The 23,525-nt window shown below is 34.7% G+C and overlaps 3 protein-coding genes across 28 annotated transcripts; 2 read left to right on the top strand and 1 right to left on the bottom strand.

Annotated features, from left to right (window-relative positions):
• The first annotated feature begins 685 nt into the window (after positions 1-685).
• On the top strand, positions 686-7,637 carry LOC147395078 (cyclin-dependent kinase G-2-like). 26 transcript variants are annotated; one of them, XR_015181836.1, is made up of 10 exons: positions 691-2,805; positions 3,407-3,542; positions 3,630-3,718; positions 3,915-4,026; positions 4,161-4,267; positions 4,580-4,961; positions 5,144-5,217; positions 5,725-5,839; positions 6,158-6,253; positions 7,210-7,637. XR_015181836.1 is itself a non-coding variant. In XM_086454820.1 (6 exons), the coding sequence occupies exons 1-5, from the start codon at positions 1,202-1,204 to the stop codon at positions 3,995-3,997; spliced, it is 1,935 nt and encodes a 644-aa protein (XP_086310946.1). In that variant the 5' UTR covers positions 686-1,201; the 3' UTR covers positions 3,998-4,026; positions 4,161-4,273. The 26 variants fall into 26 exon arrangements, 3 of the variants coding, with proteins under 3 accessions (XP_086310946.1, XP_086310947.1, XP_086310944.1); XR_015181838.1 differs by having other exon boundaries at positions 5,774-5,839; XR_015181847.1 differs by lacking the exon at positions 5,725-5,839 and having other exon boundaries at positions 4,580-4,761; positions 4,835-4,961.
• Positions 7,638-9,111: 1,474 nt separating this feature from the next.
• Positions 9,112-17,406, bottom strand: LOC147395079 (COP9 signalosome complex subunit 3-like). Its single transcript, XM_086454263.1, has 11 exons — positions 17,118-17,406; positions 14,270-14,385; positions 13,918-14,164; positions 12,341-12,398; positions 12,143-12,232; positions 11,546-11,611; positions 10,730-10,819; positions 10,394-10,552; positions 10,156-10,277; positions 9,588-9,660; positions 9,112-9,473 (listed from the first exon to the last, which is right to left on the bottom strand). The coding sequence occupies exons 1-11, from the start codon at positions 17,300-17,302 to the stop codon at positions 9,408-9,410; spliced, it is 1,272 nt and encodes a 423-aa protein (XP_086310389.1). The 5' UTR covers positions 17,303-17,406; the 3' UTR covers positions 9,112-9,407.
• A 1,268-nt stretch (positions 17,407-18,674) lies between these two features.
• On the top strand, positions 18,675-21,732 carry LOC147395080 (Thioredoxin superfamily protein). Its single transcript, XM_086454426.1, has 4 exons — positions 18,675-19,014; positions 19,112-19,255; positions 19,918-20,123; positions 21,484-21,732. The coding sequence occupies exons 1-4, from the start codon at positions 18,767-18,769 to the stop codon at positions 21,630-21,632; spliced, it is 747 nt and encodes a 248-aa protein (XP_086310552.1). The 5' UTR covers positions 18,675-18,766; the 3' UTR covers positions 21,633-21,732.
• The last annotated feature ends 1,793 nt before the right edge of the window (positions 21,733-23,525 follow it).

Here is a 23,525-nt window from a genome sequence, read left to right on the forward strand (position 1 = left end):
TGAATCGAAATCGGGATTTTGACATAAGTTGCACACATTTTGGAAAAAATCTTTGTTCTAATTCATAGGTGATTTCATGTGAATTGGGGTGCTCTTAGTAAAAATTGGCGTGACAATGGAATTTCTCTTGACCTATTAAGAGCAACTTCAATGCAAATAGGCATATTTGGGAGGTAACTCTGCTAATCACTTTATTGTGGAAAGTCTTTTTGCTTATTCAAGAGGTCTTCACTCCAATCGTATTAGTAAAAATCACTTTTCACTAATTCAAGAATAGTGAGATGTGTCACAACTACCACCATTTTTTTTTTTTTTACTGTCAACAAGTAAAGAAAGAGAAACCCACTTTCTTTTTTTGCCTCCCACACTTTTTCTCTCCAAATTTTTTTTTGTAAGAGGGAGCCAAAGTCCGAGCATTGGAGCATTTTTGAAGAACTCTGACTTAATATAATAACAATTAGGAGAGGATACAGAACGAGAGCCCGACGAGTGCATTGGAGTTTGCTCTTAACAACTTTGGTATGTGTAATACACATTTATTTGACTCGCTAAGTCAACTCGCGACTCGTTGAATTGACTCAGTTTTAAAAGTGTTAACTCGAAATTACCCTTGTCATTGGGATTTGGATTGGAATTCTGCAAAAGATCCCGTACCTCCGCGTATACAAAAGCATCCAATCCGTCTCTGTGGTTGCGACTTCGCTTCTTTAGTGACGATTTCGTGAGCTTTCGTTCCAGGGAGCGTTGCCGCCGCCATTAACATCCTTGCTCTCTCTCTCTGTTTCAATCTTTGGTAGGACTTTTTTTTTTCTGTTGTTTTAAATTTCTCCAGTCTTTCGATTGTGATCTTGAAGCAGGGGGAGAGAAATCCAATTTACAGTTCTTCTGTTTATCGATTTCTAAGATTTCGCTCTCGATCTCAATCTCTCTTTGCAAATTCTTGTTGGAGAAGAGAGGATTTCGAGTTTCAAGAACGAAAGTAGAAGTTTTGCTTATAATTACCTAGGGTTTTGTTACTATTGTTCTCATCTTTATCAGATCTGTAGTTATCTGGAATCCTAGGGTTTCAAAAAAAGAAAAAAAAAAGAAAAAAAGGAAAAAAAAAAAAGAAGCAGCTTTTGCGATTACTAGGGTTTGGTTACTTATTTTGCTTGTTATTTAGTGCGTTTTCTGGGTCTAGGGATTCTATTTCATCGAGTATATGGCAGCAGGAAAGAATCGTGAATCTGATCTTGAAGTTACGAGGAGGGAATCTTATTATCCAAAAGAAGAATTCGATCAGATTCGAAATGGTGAGAGTGATAGAGGATATCGTGAAAATGTTCAAAACAGAGAGTCGGATGTTAGGGACAAGTTTAGGGTTAGGCAGAAGGATATTAAGGAGAGGGAAGTAACAAATGGGGGGTATAATTCTTCTTCGAGTAGGAGCAATTCGGGTAGCAGTGGTAGTGGTGGACGAAACCGAGTTGGTTTTTCGGTTAGAACGGCAGACCGAGAACCGGGTGAGTTGTCAAGTGGTAGTGGATCCGAGGGTGCTGTTGCTTCTACATTGAAAGTTAAGGATACTGTGGTTCGGTCACCTTTGGGGAAGAAGCGGAAGTTTTCTCCGATTGTTTGGGATAGAGAAGAGAAGGATGTAAGAAACACATCTAAAAACAAAGTGTTCCCGACGAGCTCTCTTCTTCGACCTGATTCGCCAAGTCTTATTCTGTCCGGGGATGTACGGGTGTCTCCTGCAAAGCTTAACCAACTTCAAAGCTCCCAGATTTCACCAACCAAACCTTTGGTTACGCCTGGTTCAGTGGGGTCGGCTGTATCTGAGTCGCCAGATGGTGTATCCATTTCATCGCCTCTGGAGCAGCCTTTGAACAACGATAGAGAACCTGGGCAGTTGGAAGATGAAGAAGAGTCTGTTCGGACATGGAATATCTCTGCCTCACGATGGGCGGATGAGAGTAATTCCCCCGGGGATGATAAAGAAGATTCCAACGATAAAGAAATGCTCAAAAGGAGGAAAAAAGCATCGAGTCCTGAGCTCGGGGAGCTCACAAGAGAAGGGTCGGAAGGAACCCGAGCCAAGTCGTCAGAATCTGATGGAGGCCGATTTTCTGGGTCTGCTAGTGAAGGTGAATACATTGGGAATGATTTGGATAAGAATGATTATATTGAGATTGACGAAGATGAGAACAATAATGTAACTGATATGGATTCCGAGGAAGAATATGATTCACGTAGGACCCCAGAGCCAATAGTCCCTCCACAAAGAAGTATAAACATGCTTCATGGGTGTAGAAGTGTTGATGAATTCGAGAGACTCAACAAGATAGACGAAGGCACTTATGGTGTTGTCTATAGGGCCAAGGATAATAAGACCGGAGAAATCGTAGCACTTAAGAAGGTAAAAATGGAAAAAGAAAGAGAAGGTTTTCCTTTGACCTCTTTGAGGGAAATAAACATTCTTCTGTCCTTTCATCACCCGTCAATTGTGGATGTTAAGGAAGTTGTTGTGGGAAGTAACGTTGATAGTATTTTTATGGTTATGGAGTACATGGAGCATGATCTTAAAGGATTGATGGAAACAATGAAGCAACCTTTTAGTCAGAGTGAGGTCAAATGCCTTATGATACAGCTGTTGGAGGGTGTCAAGTATCTTCATGATAATTGGGTTCTTCATAGGGATTTAAAGACATCAAATCTCCTTCTGAATAATCAGGGTGAGTTGAAAATCTGCGACTTTGGGTTGTCTCGGCAATATGGGAGCCCATTGAAGCCTTATACTCATTTAGTGGTTACTCTATGGTACAGGTGAGCTCTGTGCTATTTCCCCACGTGTTCTATTGCGTTTTACATTATTTGGTTCATTTATGCTAATTTGGTGTTTTAGCTGTCTGCTGCTATTTATATTTGGTTGATCTTTGTGCAGAAACTACAAAAATATTTCCATATTTATTTGCATTATTTGTCCTTTCAATTCAACTGTTTCCCATCATGCTCTTGGTCCCATCTTTTTAGCTGATGCCAGACAGTCTTGCTTAATTGTATTATATACATTTAAAATTCATCCCTTTTCTGGGTTCCTAATTGCTCCATTCAACATATCATTCACATTATTATTATTTGCCTTTTGAGATTAATGGGTAATTATAGTCAAAGACATTTTTCGGAATACACATTTACAATGAATGGAATAGACAAGTTCCAGAGTATATGCATATATATATACTAGAGTTCACCAGGCAGGATAGTGTGGACCCCACTGCACTGTAGCTGGAGGGGACGTTTATACCCCATGTGGCCATAATGGAGCTGGGGTGGGTCCACAGTTGTGTTTTATTATATAGATTTGTTTTGGCTTATCCACCTGATACTATTTTGTTTGATCATTTTCCCATCATTTACATTCCAGGGCACCTGAACTTCTATTAGGAGCAAAACAATATTCAACGGCTATTGACATGTGGTCGTTGGGTTGCATAATGGCGGAACTTTTAGCTAAGGAACCACTTTTCAGTGGGAAAACTGAAGTTGATCAGCTTGACAAGGTAATCAATATTCTGCTAATCTCCTCCTCACCTTTGATGATTGCTGAGTTGGTCTCATCAGTTATTGTTGTTTTTTCTCAATTGCAGATATTTAGGACTCTTGGCACACCAAGTGAGAAAATTTGGCCAGGGTTTACAAAATTGCCAGGGGTCAAGGTCAACTTTGTTAAGCAACCGTAAGTAAATGCTTTGTGTATTCCAAGATTATTTAGTTCACAACGGAGTTAGCTGTGTTCTTATTCTTGCCATTGTTTTCCCAGGCTTCCAGCTTTAGGTGATTCTGGTCAGGCTTTCTGGTTTGCCTTTGTGGCAATTTTCAGTTGCATGATATATATTTCATATTTGTTGTAACCACTGACCTGTTTCTTTCAGGTATAACTTACTGCGTAAGAAATTCCCAGCCACATCTTTCACTGGATCTCCAATTCTTTCTGATACTGGATTTGACTTGTTGAACAAACTTCTAACTTATGATCCTGACAAGGTATTCTTCTTCTTTTGTTTTTGGTAGGTAGAGTAGGTACTTCTACGCTATACCAATATGCATCTGAACACTTTATTATTATTATTATTTATGGATACTGATGTTAATCAAGCCCCTATTACTATATAATGCAGCGAATAACAGCCGTAGATGCTCTTAATCATGAGTGGTTCCGTGAAGTTCCTCTTCCCAAATCAAAAGATTTTATGCCGACTTTTCCCGCTCAGCATGCCCAAGACAGGTATTTTGATATGATATTTTTTTGGGTTTTTGCTTTTCTTTGCCTTCTCTGTTTTTTGCCTTTTGGCGTCTGCATCTTGTATCTCTCCTTGAGGACTCCTTGTTCTCTTTTCAATAAATCGTTTGGTTATAAAAAAAAAAATAATAAGAAGAAGAAGAAGATGTAGAACAAGGACTATTTTAAACAATGAGAGGAGAACTTTTTCAAACAATGATAAAAAGAAGGGAAGAAAATTTTGAAACATTTACATTGTCTTTCCCAAGTTGTTCTTACTACATATATATTATATATAATTGTGGATATGATTATTAGGCGGTTACGGAGAATTATGAAGAGCCCAGATCCATTAGAAGAACAACGGAGAAAGGAGCTGCAACAACGCGAATTAGGCACTGGTGGTCTGTTTGGCTAAGCAAAACGAATAGGTGTACATTGACGTTTGAACTCCATTCATTAAATTCTTAGAGGATTCACTTCCGATGGACACATTTGAGGTGAGAGACGTGCATTGTGTACGAAGTTGTGAAACTTCTGTTAATGGGAAAGACAATTGATGCTGTTCTTTAGCAGGCACCCCAGATGATTTGGGTGATCAAAGATTCTCTTGTGGACTTCCACCCCATCAAAGATTCTTTTGTCCTCGAGCACTGGTGATCATAGAAAAAGTGCACCCTTTACCTGCTTGCATCGTAAGGTGTGGCAAAATGACTTTTCTTTGGTTAAATCAGTTTCTTTTGGACCTTGTATATGTAACATATTTCCATTGACACGTTGTAAACAATGCCACTATAATTTGGCTTTAGATACCAGAATAGTATGGATTTAGTATCTATTATTTGTGCCGTTTCTTTTAATCTTACACATTGTGTTTGCAAGAGATTGGTGTGAAGCGGATGGTGTTCTTTGCTTTTCATACCTGAAGAAGTTGAAGAAGCCATTCCACTTCAAAGGTAAAATGGCGTGCTTAGTTTACTTTCAAGAGTGGTGGTAATTGTATTATGGTGGTTTTCAACGCTTCTTGTGATAATTTCACCATGATGAATGAGTACTTATATGCTATCATATCAGTTTGAAGAAACAAAAGGATGGGTATCTCTTTTCTGTTTAGTTGTAATCACTCTTGATAACTTCAATGAAGAAAGAGAAAGTGGCCCCTTAGAATTTTTTTTAAGTGGTGGTTGCATGGTTGCACTCTGGCTACTAATTTAACTTTCTTGCCATTTGTTTAACTCCAAATTTCATTTCTTGTGCTCCCCTGAAATTTTTGTAATTTTCATAGCGATAGCAACAAAAGTGAACAGCGTAATAATTTTTTCAGCCTCAGATTATTTTGTAATATGGTGATATCTTTCTTGAGAACAATCTTATTACGAAAAGCTTACGTGAGCTTTCTCCTGAATTCAATGAAGCAATGTGATTGCTTTGATTATTACAATGTATTTTCCATAACTCTGCAGTGGCTAGTATCAAGCTTGATGTATACTAACTTGAGCTGTATCCACTTAGTGATCAACTTTTCGAAGCCTTTGATTGAACATCAGTAACTTATTGCTGATAAGATGTTTTATTATGGTCAGTATCCTACTTTACTTTTTTCTTTTCTTTTTAAAGAATGGTGATTGATATTGTTGACTATTTTCTTTCTCATACATAATGTCGTGCTTTGATTACATATATAAGTAGCATCTAGTTCCCAATCTTTATGGCTCCTCACTTCGCTGTTTTTTGCTTTCTCCCATCTCCCCGTTGGATTGCACTTTGGCACTTGGGAGATGGAAATATACTTTGTTGTACCCTTTTTTTAAATTTTTTTCCAGTGTGGTGTGAGCAAGTTCAAGCTTTTATTTGCACTAGAATTTTCATGAAGGTTATCTGCAAATGTCACAGCAGTATCAGAGAAAGATACCAATCAATCAGGAATTTGTGGAACTACAGTTGCTTTTTGCGTGCTTCAGAAATTATTTCATCATATCAGGTTCAAAAGAGGTATTATACTCGTTCATTATTTCATAAAGATAATGAAACTTGTATTTTGTTGGCATGCAGTGCTCACAATCCATGTGGTTATTGTTGGCAACGTGAAGTATATTACTTTAAGTTTATCGATCAAAAAAAAAAAAGTATATTACTTTAAGTGAAACATATGGATTAATTAAAAACATAAGACAATTTGCCATATGTACCTGGTTCTCAGTAATGCCCTTTTTTTTTTTATAATATAGTTGGCATATCATTTATGAATTTTTAAGTGAAACATGGGATTTGGTGCGACTTTGTCCCTACTCATTGCCTCTTTTTGCCTCTTTTCTTTTATTGGGTAGAAAGATAGGGAAAAGCATAAGGAGAATAAAAACTAGTGAGAAAAAGTTTACAAGAACTCTGATAAATAGTAGTTGTCCGCCTTGCAACGTATAACAAGTAATTGTTTAGTAGGTATCAGCACATCCAGGGGTGTTTTTGTAGTGCTGCTAAGTGGCACAAACTGGGATAAGTGACATAACTGAGGGAGGGAAGAGAGTTTCTTGGCATCTAGTCTCTTTGTTAAGTATAACCCCCCCCCCCAAAAAAAAAAAAAAAAAAAAACACACACACACACACACACAAAACTAGAACCTCCATTCAACGGTTCAAGACCAATCTTTCTCTGAATTGCAGCCCCAAAGTGAAGGACCTTACCGCATATGCTTTTCTGACAACTCTTTCTTCTCTTAATAGATGATAAAAAACCTTGCTCTTACATGGCTAGAAATAATGGTTGTAATACAATATTAGTTTCTCATTGTAACAACAGGCTATAATGATATAATAGTAGCAAAACTTAAAATGTCACCCTATGCAGCATCTGAAACCCTACAAGTACACTTTTTTATTTAAATTTTTTTATTGTTTAATAATGTTTATTATTTATTTCTAACATGGAATAGCGACACCATTGATACTAGGTGGGCCATAACAAGGGTGACTAGAAATGTTGTACATGTATGCCCTGTGTAGGTGGTGCAAAAATGGAATGACATGTGGGCAAGGGCACATGCTTAAGGCACATTCAGTGCTTTTAGCAGACACGTTTAGGGGCCGGCGGGCAATCACACCATGAGGCACACCTTTGCTTGGCACTTACCACAATGTCCATTAGACAGGTTGTGGGTGACAGTACACCCAGATTTCTCGGAGTGCCACCACTACCCAACTCTCGAAAGGGATATGTTAAAAGACATGACACTTGGATGGAGCTGAAGCACTAAGCCTAGAATCACTTTCGGCAATTTTTCGATAAAAAAAAAAAAAGATAAAAAAATTCTGATATAGGCAACTGACTTGTGTATATTGTTTGCTTGAATGGAGAAAAATGACAAATGGGTTGATGAAATAGTTATGTTACTTTGTATGTCATCTTTGAAGAAAGTTGATTTTCGGGTTTAAAAGTTAGATTAGTTAAAAAAAAAAAATTTAATATGGTATGATCTCGCTAGAGCTTCCAAATGGAATTATTTTGTGTCTAACCAGTTTATAGGTGGGAATAGAAATTAAGATACTTTTAAAATAATGGAAATAGATAGTTGGGAAAATATAATTAGGGTTGCAACTTAGTTCGGTCTGGGGTCCATAGTAGAACTGAATTCTCTAGATAAGAACCAGAATTGAACCGAATTTTCCATGGAACCGAACTAGAATAGGTTTGGTTCTCTGGGTTGCCAATAACCTATGAAACATATTTTGTTTTAATGAAATATAATAAATCATTAATCTTTCAAAAAATTAATAATTATTTTCAAATTTTAATTCAAAAGTTGAGGTCGCTATGTAAATAACCTAACAGTAGTCGAAGTGAGTTTCAAACAAATAAATGTTTTGGACTTTTGGATGATTAGTCTGAAATAATTCATAAATATTTTTTTATTTTATCTTTGGCTTCTCAATTTGGTGCCTTGAACCAAGAATCGAACCAAACCAAATTGATTGGTTCTCTGTTTTCTTAACCCAAAATTGAACCACAACTAATTCCCAAACCAACCCAGTCCAAAGCTATCGATTTGGTTTGGTTCTCGCTTTTGAACCAATCTAAATTGCACCCCCTAGAAATGATTATTTGGATTGTAAATTTAGATAACTCAAGAATGTTTATAATGTTATCATAAATTAGGAATTACTCGAAACAATATTATCATGATCATCTTATTGAAGAACTTTTGGGAAGAAACCCCAAAGCCACGATGACTATATCATGCAACCATAATCATAAAGTCGGGTACGTGTTCAAATTGGCAAGGGAAAACTTTAGAAAAATTGAGAAAACAGTGGGAAAAAAACAATAAAAATAAAAGATAAAAAAAATATATTAAAAATTATGAAATATATATATCTGATGAGAATTCATAAAATCAAGTTATCATCAACAAATCTCATATTTTTAACATTTACGAATCACCAAATTCTATTATGTATCAAATTTCACATTGAAAAAACAAGAACGTGTTTAAAATATTTTTTTTTCCAGTGAAAAAAAATGAAAAAAAAAAAATTGTAAATAAAGCAGCAGTTTTTATCACAAATAAAAACACATTTTTTAATCATCAGAGATGCAAGATGTTATTTTTTTTATAAAAAAAAATCGCTATTTTTTGTTACTATGGAACATCTCTCTTTGGCATTTAAAATATGGGATTATTCTCACCCTTCACCACAAATTTAATGTCATTGAATGGGATTTTGTAATAAAATGTTGGAAGTCGAAACATCTCTTACTAATTTGAATAACCACTATTGTCCTTCAACAAAAAAAAAAAAAAGAAAAAAGTGAAATTCATCATCCTCATCAATTTACTTTTTTTGAAAAGTAAAAATATAAAAGTTAATATAATATCCTCATCAATTTACTTACAACCCATACTTGAAAGAATGATGTTTCTAAAACAAATCATAAACAAGTACATTTTAGTATGATGAAACACAAGTTCACTCTAAAGGAATGCTCATATAAAGTTTATGACAGAATCCCTTTCCTACTCCCAGAGTAACATAAACTTCAAATTGGACGAAATAAGTTAGTTTAGCAATCATGATGGAGCATCTCTTTTCCACAATATGAAATAATCGGCCAACTTACACTTCTACAATTATGGTGTGGGTATCACTCAATTCACATGAATTTTTGGGGTACAGAATCGAAATCGTCCAACTCGAACCTCTGTCTTTCTCTCCCAACCTGAACACAATCACATCGTATTATTAATAATTAATGTATTAAAAATAAAAAAAATTAAGTAAAATTAATAACTAGGTTGACTTGACTACGATGATGATGATTGTTGAGACACACCTTTGACAGGTAAGAAGCTTCACATGAGAGATGTTCATCCACAGCACTCAGCTTCTTCGATAACACCATTATCCTGAAACAATGCACACAATAAAACGCTTTTACTAATAATATTTTAGCTCCTCTGCGCATTGAGTTACAATTTAACCAACTAAAACTTTTATGTAAGAGATCTACAAGGTGGGACTCGTCAAATGTGCAGTATATCCGAGGGACTGGGTAGGATAGTAGTCCATTGCTTGACGTTGAGGAAGGGTAAACAAGTTTTCTTAGAAATTCGATTCATGTTGGCACAATCCCGTCAATGTGCCTAGTCAGGCCAGGGAAAGGGCTGTTGAGACTGAGGGGTCGAAGTGGAGCCATCCTATGTGTTGGATGGAATGGTGGGGGGAGTTGTGAATTTAGTCCCACATTGGCTGGGTAAATATTCGGAACCTAGACTATAAGGGTAGGCTTGACCCTACCATGTAAGACGTGTTTTAAAGCCGTGCGGGATAAAACCCAAAGCAAACAATATCCTACAAGTGTGGGGCAAGGGAGAGACATGTTTTCTAAATGGAATCATTACCTTTGAATTGATGAGTCGACATGCTCAATCATCTCACACGTTTTATATTGCTCAGGATCTTCGTGGAAGCTCACCATTCCATCCTTCTGATTGATTGTCGCAAATATCTCACCATCTTGAATCTGAAATTATCATAAAATATTATCCAAAAAGCTTCACAAAAAAAAAAGAAAAAAGGGAGCCCAGTCTCCTAGGCACAATATTGAACATCAAAAGGAGTGAAAAAAGTAGAAGCTACCATTTGAAGCACATGCATCTCTGCTTCCTTGGGCGTATTCAATTGAACTGTGTTGGCTATGTCTTGGAGAGAAAGAGTCAAGTATGTCTGTGTCAATCTCTGGATATTTCGCTTATATAGAGATGATACAACCTGCTTTACCAATCCCACATTGTTGTCCTGAAACAAAGACCAAGGCCATTAGATGCACGGGAAGGTTTGGGGAATTGGATCGGTACATTAATTGAAGGCCAGATAATATAATTGTCCCTCTTATCTCAACATAAGTTTCAAGGTTCCATGTCAAGAGAATTCTCAAACATAAAGGAAAAAAAAGGAGTGTATGAGAGAGCTTACGCTTTCAAACTTCTCCCTGTTTGTTTCAACACAGGTCTCTAATTCCGAAATTTTCCCAGTGCTATAGCTATTTGCTAAGTCATAGTAGTTCTGCTCCCAAAAATTAAAAAAAGAAATTTAGGATAGAATTTAAATCAGAACTCCATTGATTCTCCAAATAAAGGTACCAAGGAACAAAAGGGCACAATTATGTTCATGCAGATACAAACATGCATATATTATGTGAGGGAAAGGCAAACATGGTGAAGTTAATCTCTATTCTCCACGTGGGTACAGTTTAGCACACAGTCATCTATCTATATAGATCGACCAAAAGTTAAGCGAAACTAGTAGAGGGCAAAGGCCAATTCCCTCCCTCCCGCCATAGCATTTCTGTACGCCCACAAAGGAACCCAACAGCGTAAGATATGTAGAGAAGTTTTTTTTTTTTAAAGCATAAAGTACGGCAATTAGAATCATCCATGTATTTTCTTTAATAAAATTTATAATGATACATCAGAATGGAAAACACATATAACTAGGTTGAATCTCCAATTAGTCCTACTAATTTGCCAATGCTTAGCTTTGTTAAGTAATGTACTTGTGATACAGTGGTGAGTGTCCTTGTTTGGGAACGAAAAAAAAAAGATAAACGAAAGAAAGAAAAAACAAACAAGTTGCACAGATCCATAAGTAGCCAGAGAACTATAAGACAAACAATGTAACAAGTTAGAAACATTTCATTTTAAGCACAAAATCATGTCAAAGATAACAAATGTAAAGAATCAATGAATATCCTCATATGGAATAAAGCACTACACTGGTTTTGAGAATTACCTGAGAGTAGTTCTTTAAATTCCTTGAAGCCACTGAAGAGGTATACTTCGAGAAGGTGGTAGAAAACTGTCACAGAAAGGTTTATAACTTCATAAGAAATATAACTTTATTACATAATACCCAAAAACTCCCCTCCTCTTTGCAAACTCACTTTTCTCTTCAGTGATTTGGACAGGTGGTTAAAACATAGCGTAGTATTTTAATAAGAGAGATTCTATTACCACGCCAAATTTTGCTAATGCCACCCCAATTCATATGTAAATCACCAAAGAATTAGCACACATATTGGGGTGGCGTGGCAATAGGAGAACTCTTTAATGAACAAGGAAACAATCATACCAAAATGAAAATAAATCTTCGCCAATTAGCTGATGTAGGTAAACACTAATCCAATATAATACAGAGTAACCCACTTCTCAATTCTTTAGACCAAATTATCAAATCTAAGAGGTATGCAGTGGTAGCCAACAAAAAAAGTTCGTATAATACAGTAAAAACTTGAAATTAACTAGTCAAGATTCCCAATTGACATTTTCTATAATTGAAATCCTAGTTCATTTCAAATATTTTGAAGGATGAGAGAAAAATTAAACAAACCTGCCCATTATGAATAAGGGAAACCAGAATGTATTTTTTGTATGCTTCAACAGCTATAGCATTCATACTTGACATCGGTGCTGTAACAACCTGTGGCGAATAAGACAAGCAATTGAGTGGGTGAAAAAAGATGAGAAGGCATTATCATTATCTGATTATCAATAAAATAAGGAATCCGCTTTTGCATTATTTACACACATTGTATAGAAGCTCCAATGCTTTGCGGAAACATTTTTGTCCTATGCATATCATTCCCCTATCACAATATCAAACATAAAATAATATCAGCACCATTTGTCAGAGAGAACTTGAGCACCTTAAAGCCTAAAATATTAGGAACACACCTGACAAGAACTCAAGAAAGATATACGCACCAAATACTCACTAAAATTTATGGAATGCTATTTTTTATTGGTACACATCCTTCCTTGTGAATAATAGTATTTTGAGAATTTGACAACATTCTTTTGTGGTAAAAGATTATTCATCATCAGAGCCTTATTACAAATATTTGAGGTTGGCTAAATGAACCTTGTTCCTCAATTCAATTATCTCCAAATGGTTCTACAAATTTGCCAATGCTTAGCCTTATTACAAATAGATACCCATCAATTAATAGTGCTATAAAGTAAAATGTTAGCAAAGGAAAAAAAATGTACATGAAATAAGTGAAGGAAGGACGAGGCCTTTGTGATGGATGAGTGGATAGATTCAGAAAAATGAATTCAGAAATGAGCATATCTGAGGAAATCAAAGAATAGCCAAGGGATTATATAATACACGAAAGACGATTGAAATGGCTAGAGCAAGCATAACAAAAACCAATAATGGAACAATTGAGCAAGAACGCTTTGGTACGATTTTTCTTAATGATAGATGTTTGTACACTTTGGGAGCTATAAAAGGGTGAGAATAAGGCCAAAAATGATGAAGATTGTGATAATAAAAAAGATATAAAAACCATAACTTGACAAAAGATATAATTTTAGATAGAGTTGAAAGACGAAAGAGGATTCACAATTTTTATTTTTTTTGATAACCAAAATTTTATTAGAGGATGAAAAGTTCTCAAAGGAGATCGGAACAAAGAAAGGGGGAAACAAACAAGAACAAGAGAATGAAGAAAAACAAAAACAAGCCGGGGTCACTCACTACGAAATAGTTGGTGAGAAACAGATCAAGTCCATCAGCTCAAGCCATTGACCAAAGTTTCAAAAAAGAAAAACAGCATATAATATCAACATCATCATTTGCAAGCGTCAAACACTTCATGTTGTAGACCGTTAGTTTGAACTTCATTGTGGACTCTTTTGAATTACATGGAAGAATAGGATTTATGCTGCTAACCTCAAATAGTTGGGAAAAACACTTGCACTAACATCAAACTAAGTTGCAAATGGACCACTAACAAAGATCAAGCATCATCATAGACCCCATTGTAGTGCATAAAATGTCCATGCTTACCAAGACAAGAAATCAGAGCTCCATAAAGGAATGCCAAACTTTAAAAAAGAAAATGAAGACATTTCTTGATCAACATGAATAATGTGTTAGGCAATGCTTTGAAAATGAAGCATCATAAGTTATCAATATCGATGGAGACAATTTCTTCATTGACTCTTCTAGCTATTCACATTTAAAGAGAAAAAAAGCTCTATGTATCCTTCAGAAAGATTAAAAAAGTCTAGAAATCCAAATTCTCCAAATCCTTAGACCTCATTGTCCCCCATTATCGATGAGTCAAAAGAAATGCGGAAAAACCAATATGCACTTACCCATAATAACAATAGAGAAAGAAGTCCCTTGGCTGATCAACCTCAAAGATATCCTCGTCCAAAATGCTTAAACCTATTTTATAGCACTTTGACAGTAAACAAAGAAGAAGAAAATCAGGATGCAAAGCAGTTAGATGTTCGGACGAAGACTGGAGTTTTCGAACAGCTATTCGCATGGGAGCTACTCCTCGAATTGGGGCTTGAAGCAGTAGAACTTCATCCTTGAACCTCTTACAAACAGATATAACTGCAGATACAATAAAGCAAGGTTAAAGTGTGGAAACTCAAACACAAAAAATTATTAATTTACCAATTAAAAAAAAATAATTTGGAAGACAACAGAGCTCAATACATTTATCTGGTGCCAGACATATCTGCTCTGCCATGCAAGAATTGATAAATTTGGCAATCGCTGAAACCAGTTCACTAGCTTGCTCTTTTTCCGTTGGAAGAGATGTATATACGTCACTATCAAACCACAAATATACAAAAAAAGAATTCAGATATATTCAACACCCACCGAGGAGATACACAACTTCGGTATGGCAAGAATAATTAAAACCAAACAATATGGTTTGTGACCTTAAGAATTTTAAAAATAAACCAGATTCTGGCTTCCACACCAACTTAATGCAAGCATATCTTACACGATTACTATGGACCTCATTTCCTAAATATTAATTAAGAACACTTATACCGGGGATAATTAAATTGACAAAACCCCAATAAATGGCATCTGCAATATTTTATCAGTCGATTGAAGGAACTTTAACCCTAATAGGGTATGAAATTATTAACAAACCAAAAGCCATTTCCATAACAAACCTAAAAACATAAATTGATCAAAACCCACTTTCCATAGGATCCAAAATACTGTGCCACACACACACACACAAAAAGAGGCTTACTGATCAAAATAAATAAATACTTTGTTACAGAATTGATTAATCGTTCAAAACAATTTTCCGAAAAGATCAAACACTTAATTACAGCATCAATTTATCAAAATCTATGTCACCAAACGACTAAACTACGAAACGATAAAAAGGTAGTTTAACCTAATAGGGTATGAAATTATTAATAAACCAAAACCCATGTCCATAACACCCTAAAAACATAAATCAATCAAAATCCACTTTCCATAGGATCCAAAATACTTTGTTACAGAAGTGATTAATATTTCAAAACCATTTTCCGAAATGTCAAAACACTTTGTTACGGCATAAATTTATCAAAATCTGTTAGGATATGTTATTTTAGTATATCTAGGATATATGGCTATGTTATTTAGTAGTTTAGGAATCTAACTATTAATTAGGTATTTTATTATTTTAGGATTCTTTCTATTTTACTAATTTAGGAAGTTTTATTAAATTAGGAGTATAATACTTGTACGTTGGAGTCAAAATCCTTCCTTTATATATATTGGAGGATGTAATACGTTTTTTGGTAAGCAATCAATAAAAATAAATTAATTAATTTGGAGGAACATCCCCCTTGAAGTGGATTGAAATTGTCTATAGGACCTAAGATCCTATCATCTGGTATTAGAGCAAACGATCTTTGTGTCAAAGATAGTGACTGTTAAGGAGCTGGGTGAGAGAATCAACTCATTTGAGCCTCGGTTTGATCAAATAAACACTAATATTCATGAGTTGAAGGAAGGGATGCGGGCGATTCAAACCACCCTGGAGCGTTTGGTTGCAAATCAATCACCATTTCGGGAAGTGCTACGTGCTCCTGCTTATGTACAACAAAGATTAGAAAATCAATAAGGCAGCATAGCAATACAAGGTCATCTGATTCGTATCGATTTTCCAAAGTTTGAAGGAGATGATTCGGAAGGTTGGATTTTTCAGGCTGAACAATATCAACAATTAAACGGCTTGCCCTATAAAAAAATGGTTTTCTTGGCCTCGATTCACCTAACCAGAGACGATGTAGCATGGTATTGTTGGATGACTCGTTCGATTGGGTTAATATCATGTATCCAATTCACTCAAGCCCTATGCTCTTGCTTTGGCTCTCAAGAGTTCATGGATCTGGGTATGGCGTTATCTAAACTCAAACAAATTGATACGGTTAGTGAATTTCAAGGCATATTTGAAAAGCTTGTGAATCGAATTACTGATTTTACCAAAATCATTTTTAATTAGCTGTTTTGTATCGGACTTACGTGATGACATGCTGGAGTTCAATTACTTAGGTCTGGTACACTAATCAAAGCATTTGGCTTGGCTATTTGCCAGGAAGAAACAATTAAGGCAACCCAAGATTTTTCATTAAGCTGAGCAACACCTCTTGAGCCAAAGGCACCTCCTATTAATCGACTTTCCTTGGTAGAGCAAACGAAACGATGATCGACAGGTTTTTGTTTCAATTGCAACGAACTTTTCAAACCGGGGCATCATTGCAAGAAACCTCAATTACTCTTTTTGAAGACCGATGCGGACATGCTGAAGAACGAAGTTGCTTTTGAAAATTTTCCGACTTGAGGCCAAGTCGTTTTGAAGGGGGGATGGATGTTAAGATACGTTATTTTAGTATATTTAGGATATACTGCTATGTTATTTAGTAGTTTAGGAGTCTAGCTACTAATTAGGTATTTTATTATTTCGGGATTCTTTCTATTTTACTAATTTAGGAAGTTTTATTAAATTAGGAGTCTAATATTTGTACGTTAGAGTCAAAATCCTTCCTTTTATATATTGGAGGATGTAATACGTTTTTTGGCAAGCAATCAATAAAAATAAATTAATTAATTTGGAGGAAGATCCCCCTTGAAGTGGATCAAAATTGTCTATAGGATCTAGGATCCTATCAAAATCTATGTCAAGCATCAATTTATTAAAATCTATGTCACCAAATGACTAAACTACGTAACGATCAAAGTTACTTTAACCTAATAGGGTATGAACTTTCCATAAGATCCAAAATACTTTGTTACAGAATTGATTAATCTTTCAAAACCATTCTCCAAAAAGATCAAACACTTAGTTACAAAATCAATTTATTAAAAACCATGTCACCAAAAGACTAAACTACTTCGTTACAATACCAACCCATTTCATAGATGATAGAAAAACATCGTTACAGCAAGACCCACTTCGCATTCATCCCAAAGAACACTCATGCAACTGTAATTAATTAAAATACTTGAAAAAAGTATCCATTTTGGTAGGGACTAGGGATACACTTACAGGAGATAGAGATAACCGAGAGAATGTTTAGAAGGGTCGAGCTGCTCAAGAAGAGGAGCCAATCGAGGGGCCTGAGATTGGAGGGATTCCTCGGCTTGTTTCAAGAGGTTGTGAAGATGAGAGAGATCTTCGAGATTGCTCGAAAGTCCTTGAATGTGAGCGACCAGAGATTCGATTGAATCCATTGAGGTTATTATAGATTGGATTGATATCTCTATTACAGAAGATTTGAGTTGCAAAACTCAGAGTGGAAGATGAACTCTCGCGCGAACTTGCAACGTGAATGGTTTTTCTCTGTATTTTTTTTAAATATATATATTTAGGTTTGGAAGCTTTGATGGAGGACTCGTGACTCGTAACTCGACTCGGAAGGATTAGGTTGATCTACTAGGACGATCCGAGTCAAATAAGTGGTAAAAATAAGGGGCAATTATTTAAAAAAAAAAAAAAAATATATTATTTATTAAAAAAAACTCAAAAATATGAAAATTCGAAATGAGAATCTCGTTCGGCCGAACAATTTCTCTTTCCTCGTTATCAATTTCTCTTTCCTCCCACATTAAAAAACTATTTAAAAAATAATTAAAAATAGGAGAGAGAAAATTTTGGTCATTTAAAAGTCAAAAGAAATTCCCATTTCGAATTCTCATATTTTTGAGTTTTTTTAATAAATAATTTTTTTTTAAATAATTTCCCCTAAAAATAATTAAGAAAACTACTATTGGTACCCTAAATTTTAAGCATCACACTCCAATTTCTTATATTATTTGTTGCACATGAGTCAAAGATTAAAACACACTTTTCAAATATTACTAAGGATTTTTTTCAAAACGTGTGCAACTTATATTCAAATTGGGGTTTTAGTATACTATTCATTTTTATTCCCGAGAACTCGTCATTTTTATAATCAAATAATTCGTAAATATTAAAAGTGACAAACTCACAAGTTCATAGGTTATAAAAATGATGAATGCAGATTTTGCTAATAAAAATAAACAATGTACTAATCTCAGAATTTTGTCATAGGGCATGAAATGGAGATCACCCATATTACAAAGGTTTGTTCAAATTATAATCTCAACATTATAACACTTATTCAAATAATAATGATTAGGCTCATATAAAATCTTAAATCTTAAAAATAGAAATATTAAAAAAAAAAAAAAAAAAAAATTCTCTACCCAACTTTTTATTTATGCTCAATTATTCATTTATTTTCTTGAGTTTAATTATTTTTTATTTTAATTCTCGAAATATGTTTTTTCAATGAATCCATCACTTTTATAATCAACGATTTCGCTAATAAAATACCAAAATTTTTACCATATTAGTGATCTTGTTGGTAATTTATTAACGAGTTCGCTGATTATTAAAGGGATGAATTCAATTGAAAAACATGTTTTGGGAATTAAAATGAATAGTGTAGTGGAATCAGAATTTTTCACTTAAGTAGGGTACCTTTTGGCAAATATCTCTTTTTTTTTTATTTTAATTGGAGTGTAATAAGTAAAAGTTAGGGTGCCAGTAGCAGCTCTCAATGATATATGGTGCACCGTAGCAAACTAATGTGGTTTGGTCGGACGAAAAACGAAACAACCAGAAGAGAGAGACAGAGAGACCTCGTTGTTTAGCTCTGAAACTCGCCATTAATGGCGGATTACCACTTTATATATAAGGACGTCGAAGGAACAACGACGCAATGGGACGATATACAAAGAAAGCTAGGTAATCTACCTCCAAAGCCAGCTCCTTTCAAACCCCCTCCTTTCACTCCAGCTGAGGACGAGACTTCGAAATCCAAGGACAAAGCTTGGATCGAAGGAAAAACAGAAGAAGAACTCGAAGATCTCGACGACGATCCCGACCTCGACGATGACCGATTCCTTGAAGAATACAGGTACATATAAAATCTTTCCAATCTTCAATATTTTTGTTAGGGTTTTATTTGAAATTCGAAATATTAATGCCCCTTTATTTCAATTTCTTGTTTTAAGGAAGAAGAGATTGGCCGAATTGAGGGAAGGTGCTAAGAAATCGAGGTTTGGGTCTGTGATTCCGATATCTGGTGCGGATTTTGTTCGAGAGGTCTCGCAGGCTCCACCCGATGTTTGGGTCGTTGTGTTTCTGTACAAAGAAGGGTAATTTATGAGAAATTTTAAATCTTTGTTCTATGTTTTTTGGAAAAATTGCAATTGTATTATTATGGCGATGAATTAAATATCTGGGGTTGATGTAGGAAAATCAGAAACTCAAATGTGCAAATGGGCTTAAATTTGAACCCAAGATCATTCACTCCACAATAGAGATCATATTTGAAAACAAAATGTAGACTCTTACCGATTCAGTGTTAGTTGACCTGTAAAGATTTGATTTGAATTATATAAAATTTTTCTGTGATACTCATGTTTGATGGCATACTTAATCACTGATCCAATAAATTCAAAAGACATATGTTTATATATGTGTGTATGTATCTTAATACATATTTGCAAACATATAGATTTTTGTGCACACAAATGTATTATAGTCGAGCATCTGGACTTACTAGCTAGACTAGGGATCTCGGTTAGTTTTTTCTTTTTGGTTTTTAAGATAGTTAAGGCTGTTTTTATGAGATAAGTAACTCGGTGATGGCAGGAATTGAATTCAGGTCTATGGGTTTTTGAGGAAATCTTCACCGATAGACTTTTTCCATCCTAACTTGTTCATCCAACATTTGCGTACATATGTTTTCAATATAGATATTTATGCGTTATGTTTACCTGTGCTTGTAATGATTCATGATGCAATTTATTGGCAGAATCCCGGAATGTGGTTTACTCTTACGTTGCCTCGAAGAACTAGCTACAAAATACCCATCTACAAAATTTGTTAAAATAATATCAACAGATTGCATTCCGAACTACCCTGATCGCAATCTTCCTACTCTCCTGGTGTACAATAACAGTGCTGTCAAAGGAACTTATGTCGGTTTGCATCACTTTGGGCGGAGATGTACACCTGAAGGTATTTTTTTTCCCTATCAAGCATGTCTTGTTTATTCTGCTGTTTTTTTTATTTACATTCCTTGTTCTCTAAGACTTATTGTTATTTATTTATTTATTTTTCCTTCTGGTGCTATAGTTTTGGTTTATAATAAACAATCTGATCTTGTTAATTGGTTCTGTATTTAATGGTATCCAAAGAAAGTTTCTAATCTAGAAATGGTTTGATTTGGGCCATCTGATTGTCAGAGATTGAGACCTTGTTGATTAATATTTCTTAAGCCTCTTTAAAATGATTATCGAAGTCCATTTTCTATGTGCCCAAATACAGCTATAACAACGCTTCATTTTCCTTAAACCAAGACATGGCCAATACATTGATTCATGGTTTAGTTTATACTTTTGAAAGTTTCTTACAGTAAAATTTGTTATATATATTATTTTCATATTCAAAGGCTTGTTCTTTGAGGATTTTGTTTTTAGATTGTAATTTTTAGGTTCTTTTGCTTTGCTTTGTTGGCCATCTCATCCGATCGTTGTATTGCTTTACTTTTCTTTTCTCAATAAAATTTATAATTATCAAAAAAAAAAAAAAAAATCATATTGATAAAGCAAATAAATTATACAATAGGAAATGAGGAGTGGTATCATAAGTTTCCATGCGAATTCAATGCTAATATTGGCATTCATATTGTGTAGATGTGGGTACACTAGGCAAGATGAAGTATTTAGGTATTGTAGGTTCAACTGAAATGTTTTCTTTGGCTTTTAACAACACTTCATCGAATTAGATCCAACCCCTTTTAGGTCTTTTCATAACTTAACAAGGGATCAGAGCTGCAAAGTTTCTTATATTGCATATTTGTATCACACAATAAGATTTTTAAATTCTGCAGAAAGCTATGATGTTTCTTGAAGTTCCTTGTATTTTTATTCTACTTTGAGAAAGGAAGAAGGTTTACTGAAAAATTAAGGCATACCCTTAGAAGAGCTAGATATAGATAATGATACCTAGACATATAACAACATCCTATAAAATGTATCAAATCTGCACTAATTATTGGAAGTTGCGTACGTTGGTACATTTAGATATTTGAGCTCACCTTTATGATATATGGTCCCATGTCTGAAAACATGATTTTATGCTTAGTCTACTTCACATCTCATGTACGCAGGAATTTTTACATAATTAAGATAGAAACGATTGATGAACCTTTTGAGCCACTAACAACACAGATTTCAACATGGTCCATAACTGAAATGCTGTAGTTCATTGCTAATTCATTGGACAGACATCGTTCATTTGCTCTTTTGCCCATCTAAGCCTTCAATCCAATGCCGTACTCCCTAAATATTTCTGCCTATTATTTTCAAATTTTCAGGAGTTGCACTAGCTCTCTGTCAATCAGATCCTGTACTTGACGATGGTCAGAGTGGAAGTGAGGCCGTCATTGAAGGAGTCCGCAAGAGGTTTATAGAGAAGCTTGTGACAGAGCACGAAGATGACGATGATGGGTATTCTAGCGATTAGAATCTTATTGTGAGTTACTGTTTGATGTTTTAATAGCTTTTCATGTTCTTACATTTTAACCAAGTAAATTATAAGTGTGTTGTTTGTTTCTTGGTTTTCACCCTAGTATATCAAAAATGGGAAAAAAATGTTTTTTTTTTTTTTCTTTCTTTTTCCTCTCACAAGACGACGATGTGGTTCTGGTCTGCCAGAGCTTTGATGCCCATCAATCCCCACACCTACAAGAAAGTGCTGGGACTCTCTTGGACCAGTTTTTGTAAAGAATATTGGTAACAAATTCTGTCATTTCTAGTAGAACAGCGAATGTAAATCATCAAGAACAAAAATGATGGCTCTAGTCCGTCATTTATTCCAACTTACATTGTGATTTTCGCCCTTTTTGACGAAGTGGGTTTGTTCGACAATGCTGTTTTCTTACCTTCTATGGTCACATTGGGAAACGTTGGGTGTAAAGCTGTCGTTGATGTGCAAATTCAGCGACAGTAATTGAGAGTCCGACAACCTGAATTTCGAGGTCAAAGTAGTTTCAACACTATTTGATTGGATATGATTGGCAGTCAGCATCAAACTAGAAGTTTGATGAAAATTAGAAGTTTGAAAGGTAGACGAAAATTCCGAATTGTTGATAAAACATTTTGGTTAAAGTTCGAAAATCTTATTTTCTATTTTTTTTTTTGTTTTTTTGTTTTTTTGTGATGATGGGGGTGTTCAAACTTTCGTCCAACTAGGGGGACTGAAAGAGCCAGGGTCGAAGTCAAGGCATACGAGTCCCTCCTAGGCACGTGCAACACCCACACATCACACACACTGAGTAAGTGAGGGTGTGCATTTGTGGATAGCCCCGAGAAAATACTGCTCACACTGGATATCGAATTCACAACCCGGACTCTTACCATTTATTGGATCCGAAATTGCTATTTAATAAAATTGTATGAGCAATAAATATTTTATCTGTTTTTATTTTGGAACGGTTTTTTAAAAAAAATTGAAATTTTTTTCTCACTTAAATCAAAATGTTTTAATTTCGAAAGTGGCAATTTACCATGTTTGGAATTAAAATGAATGGTCTACTGTTTTTTCAATTTTTCAATAAATGGTAAAAAAAAAACCTTGTAAGAATGGGTCAAGTAATGTAGGGTTAATGAAATAAAATTAGAAATTTGTTGGACAGTTTTCTATCCATCTTTGTCTCTACCATAAGGATTTTTCTATTGTTGTATTATATATTTTATCCACAAAAAAGAGTATCTAATGATTCTTTACAGGAAGGGATAACATCAAGTTGTCGTCTTTAATAAAGACAGCAAATAGTGCTTATTTTACTCGTGGAACAGACTAACGTAAAATGACCAAAATGTCCTAATGTTAAATCTCTAGTTAAAAAATGAGAAATCCTTTCTTTATTATGATATTATGATAGTGAGGAAAAAGACCTTACTAAGTCTCATCCACTGTCGAAAGGGTCTTGAGATGCATAAAAAATCCTTGAGATTTGTCAAGAATTTTTTCACAAATCTCAAGGTCTTTTTGATGTTGGATGAGATTTAATAATGCCTTTTTTTTCCTCACTATCTTAATATCTTAATAAGGTTAGTTGGACTCTAAAAAAAATTACTGATTTTTTATTTCTCTTAAAAGAGAAATCAGTTGTCCCAAAACTCTTCAATTTTGGGGTTAATTATTTTTTGACCTATTGTAATTTCAATCATCTATATATAAGTCTTTAATTTTTTTTCTTAAAAAAAAAAAGAAAAAAAGAAAGAAAGAAAATCATCTTCTTCAACCTTTCCAAAATGCCTAATATGATCTTAAAACCTTAATCCAAGATTGAAGATGAATAATACAGATTTTGAGAAGAGCCTGATGGTTGAAGATGTGAGGGCATTTACATTA

The sequence above is a fragment of the Akebia trifoliata genome, chromosome 9, assembly GCF_017979445.1.
Source record: "Akebia trifoliata isolate Shusen 1 chromosome 9, ASM1797944v1, whole genome shotgun sequence".
In the NCBI taxonomy this organism is placed as follows: domain Eukaryota; kingdom Viridiplantae; phylum Streptophyta; class Magnoliopsida; order Ranunculales; family Lardizabalaceae; genus Akebia; species Akebia trifoliata.

Excerpts from the sequence above, each read along its gene's own strand:
- LOC147395078 (XM_086454818.1), top strand. The coding sequence starts at position 1,202 with ATGGCAGCAGGAAAGAATCGTGAATCTGATCTTGAAGTTACGAGGAGG. Across the intron at positions 3,719-3,914 it reads GTCAACTTTGTTAAGCAACC|GTATAACTTACTGCGTAAGA; the intron begins GTAAGTAAATGC and ends TGTTTCTTTCAG. Across the intron at positions 4,027-4,160 it reads TAACTTATGATCCTGACAAG|CGAATAACAGCCGTAGATGC; the intron begins GTATTCTTCTTC and ends TATATAATGCAG.
- LOC147395079 (XM_086454263.1), bottom strand. The coding sequence starts at position 17,302 with ATGGATTCAATCGAATCTCTGGTCGCTCACATTCAAGGACTTTCGAGC. Across the intron at positions 11,612-12,142 it reads CCCTTATTCATAATGGGCAG|TTTTCTACCACCTTCTCGAA; the intron begins GTTTGTTTAATT and ends TTTCTGTGACAG. Across the intron at positions 10,278-10,393 it reads AGATGCATGTGCTTCAAATG|ATTCAAGATGGTGAGATATT; the intron begins GTAGCTTCTACT and ends TGATAATTTCAG.
- LOC147395080 (XM_086454426.1), top strand. The coding sequence starts at position 18,767 with ATGGCGGATTACCACTTTATATATAAGGACGTCGAAGGAACAACGACG. Across the intron at positions 19,015-19,111 it reads CGATTCCTTGAAGAATACAG|GAAGAAGAGATTGGCCGAAT; the intron begins GTACATATAAAA and ends TCTTGTTTTAAG. Across the intron at positions 19,256-19,917 it reads GTGTTTCTGTACAAAGAAGG|AATCCCGGAATGTGGTTTAC; the intron begins GTAATTTATGAG and ends ATTTATTGGCAG.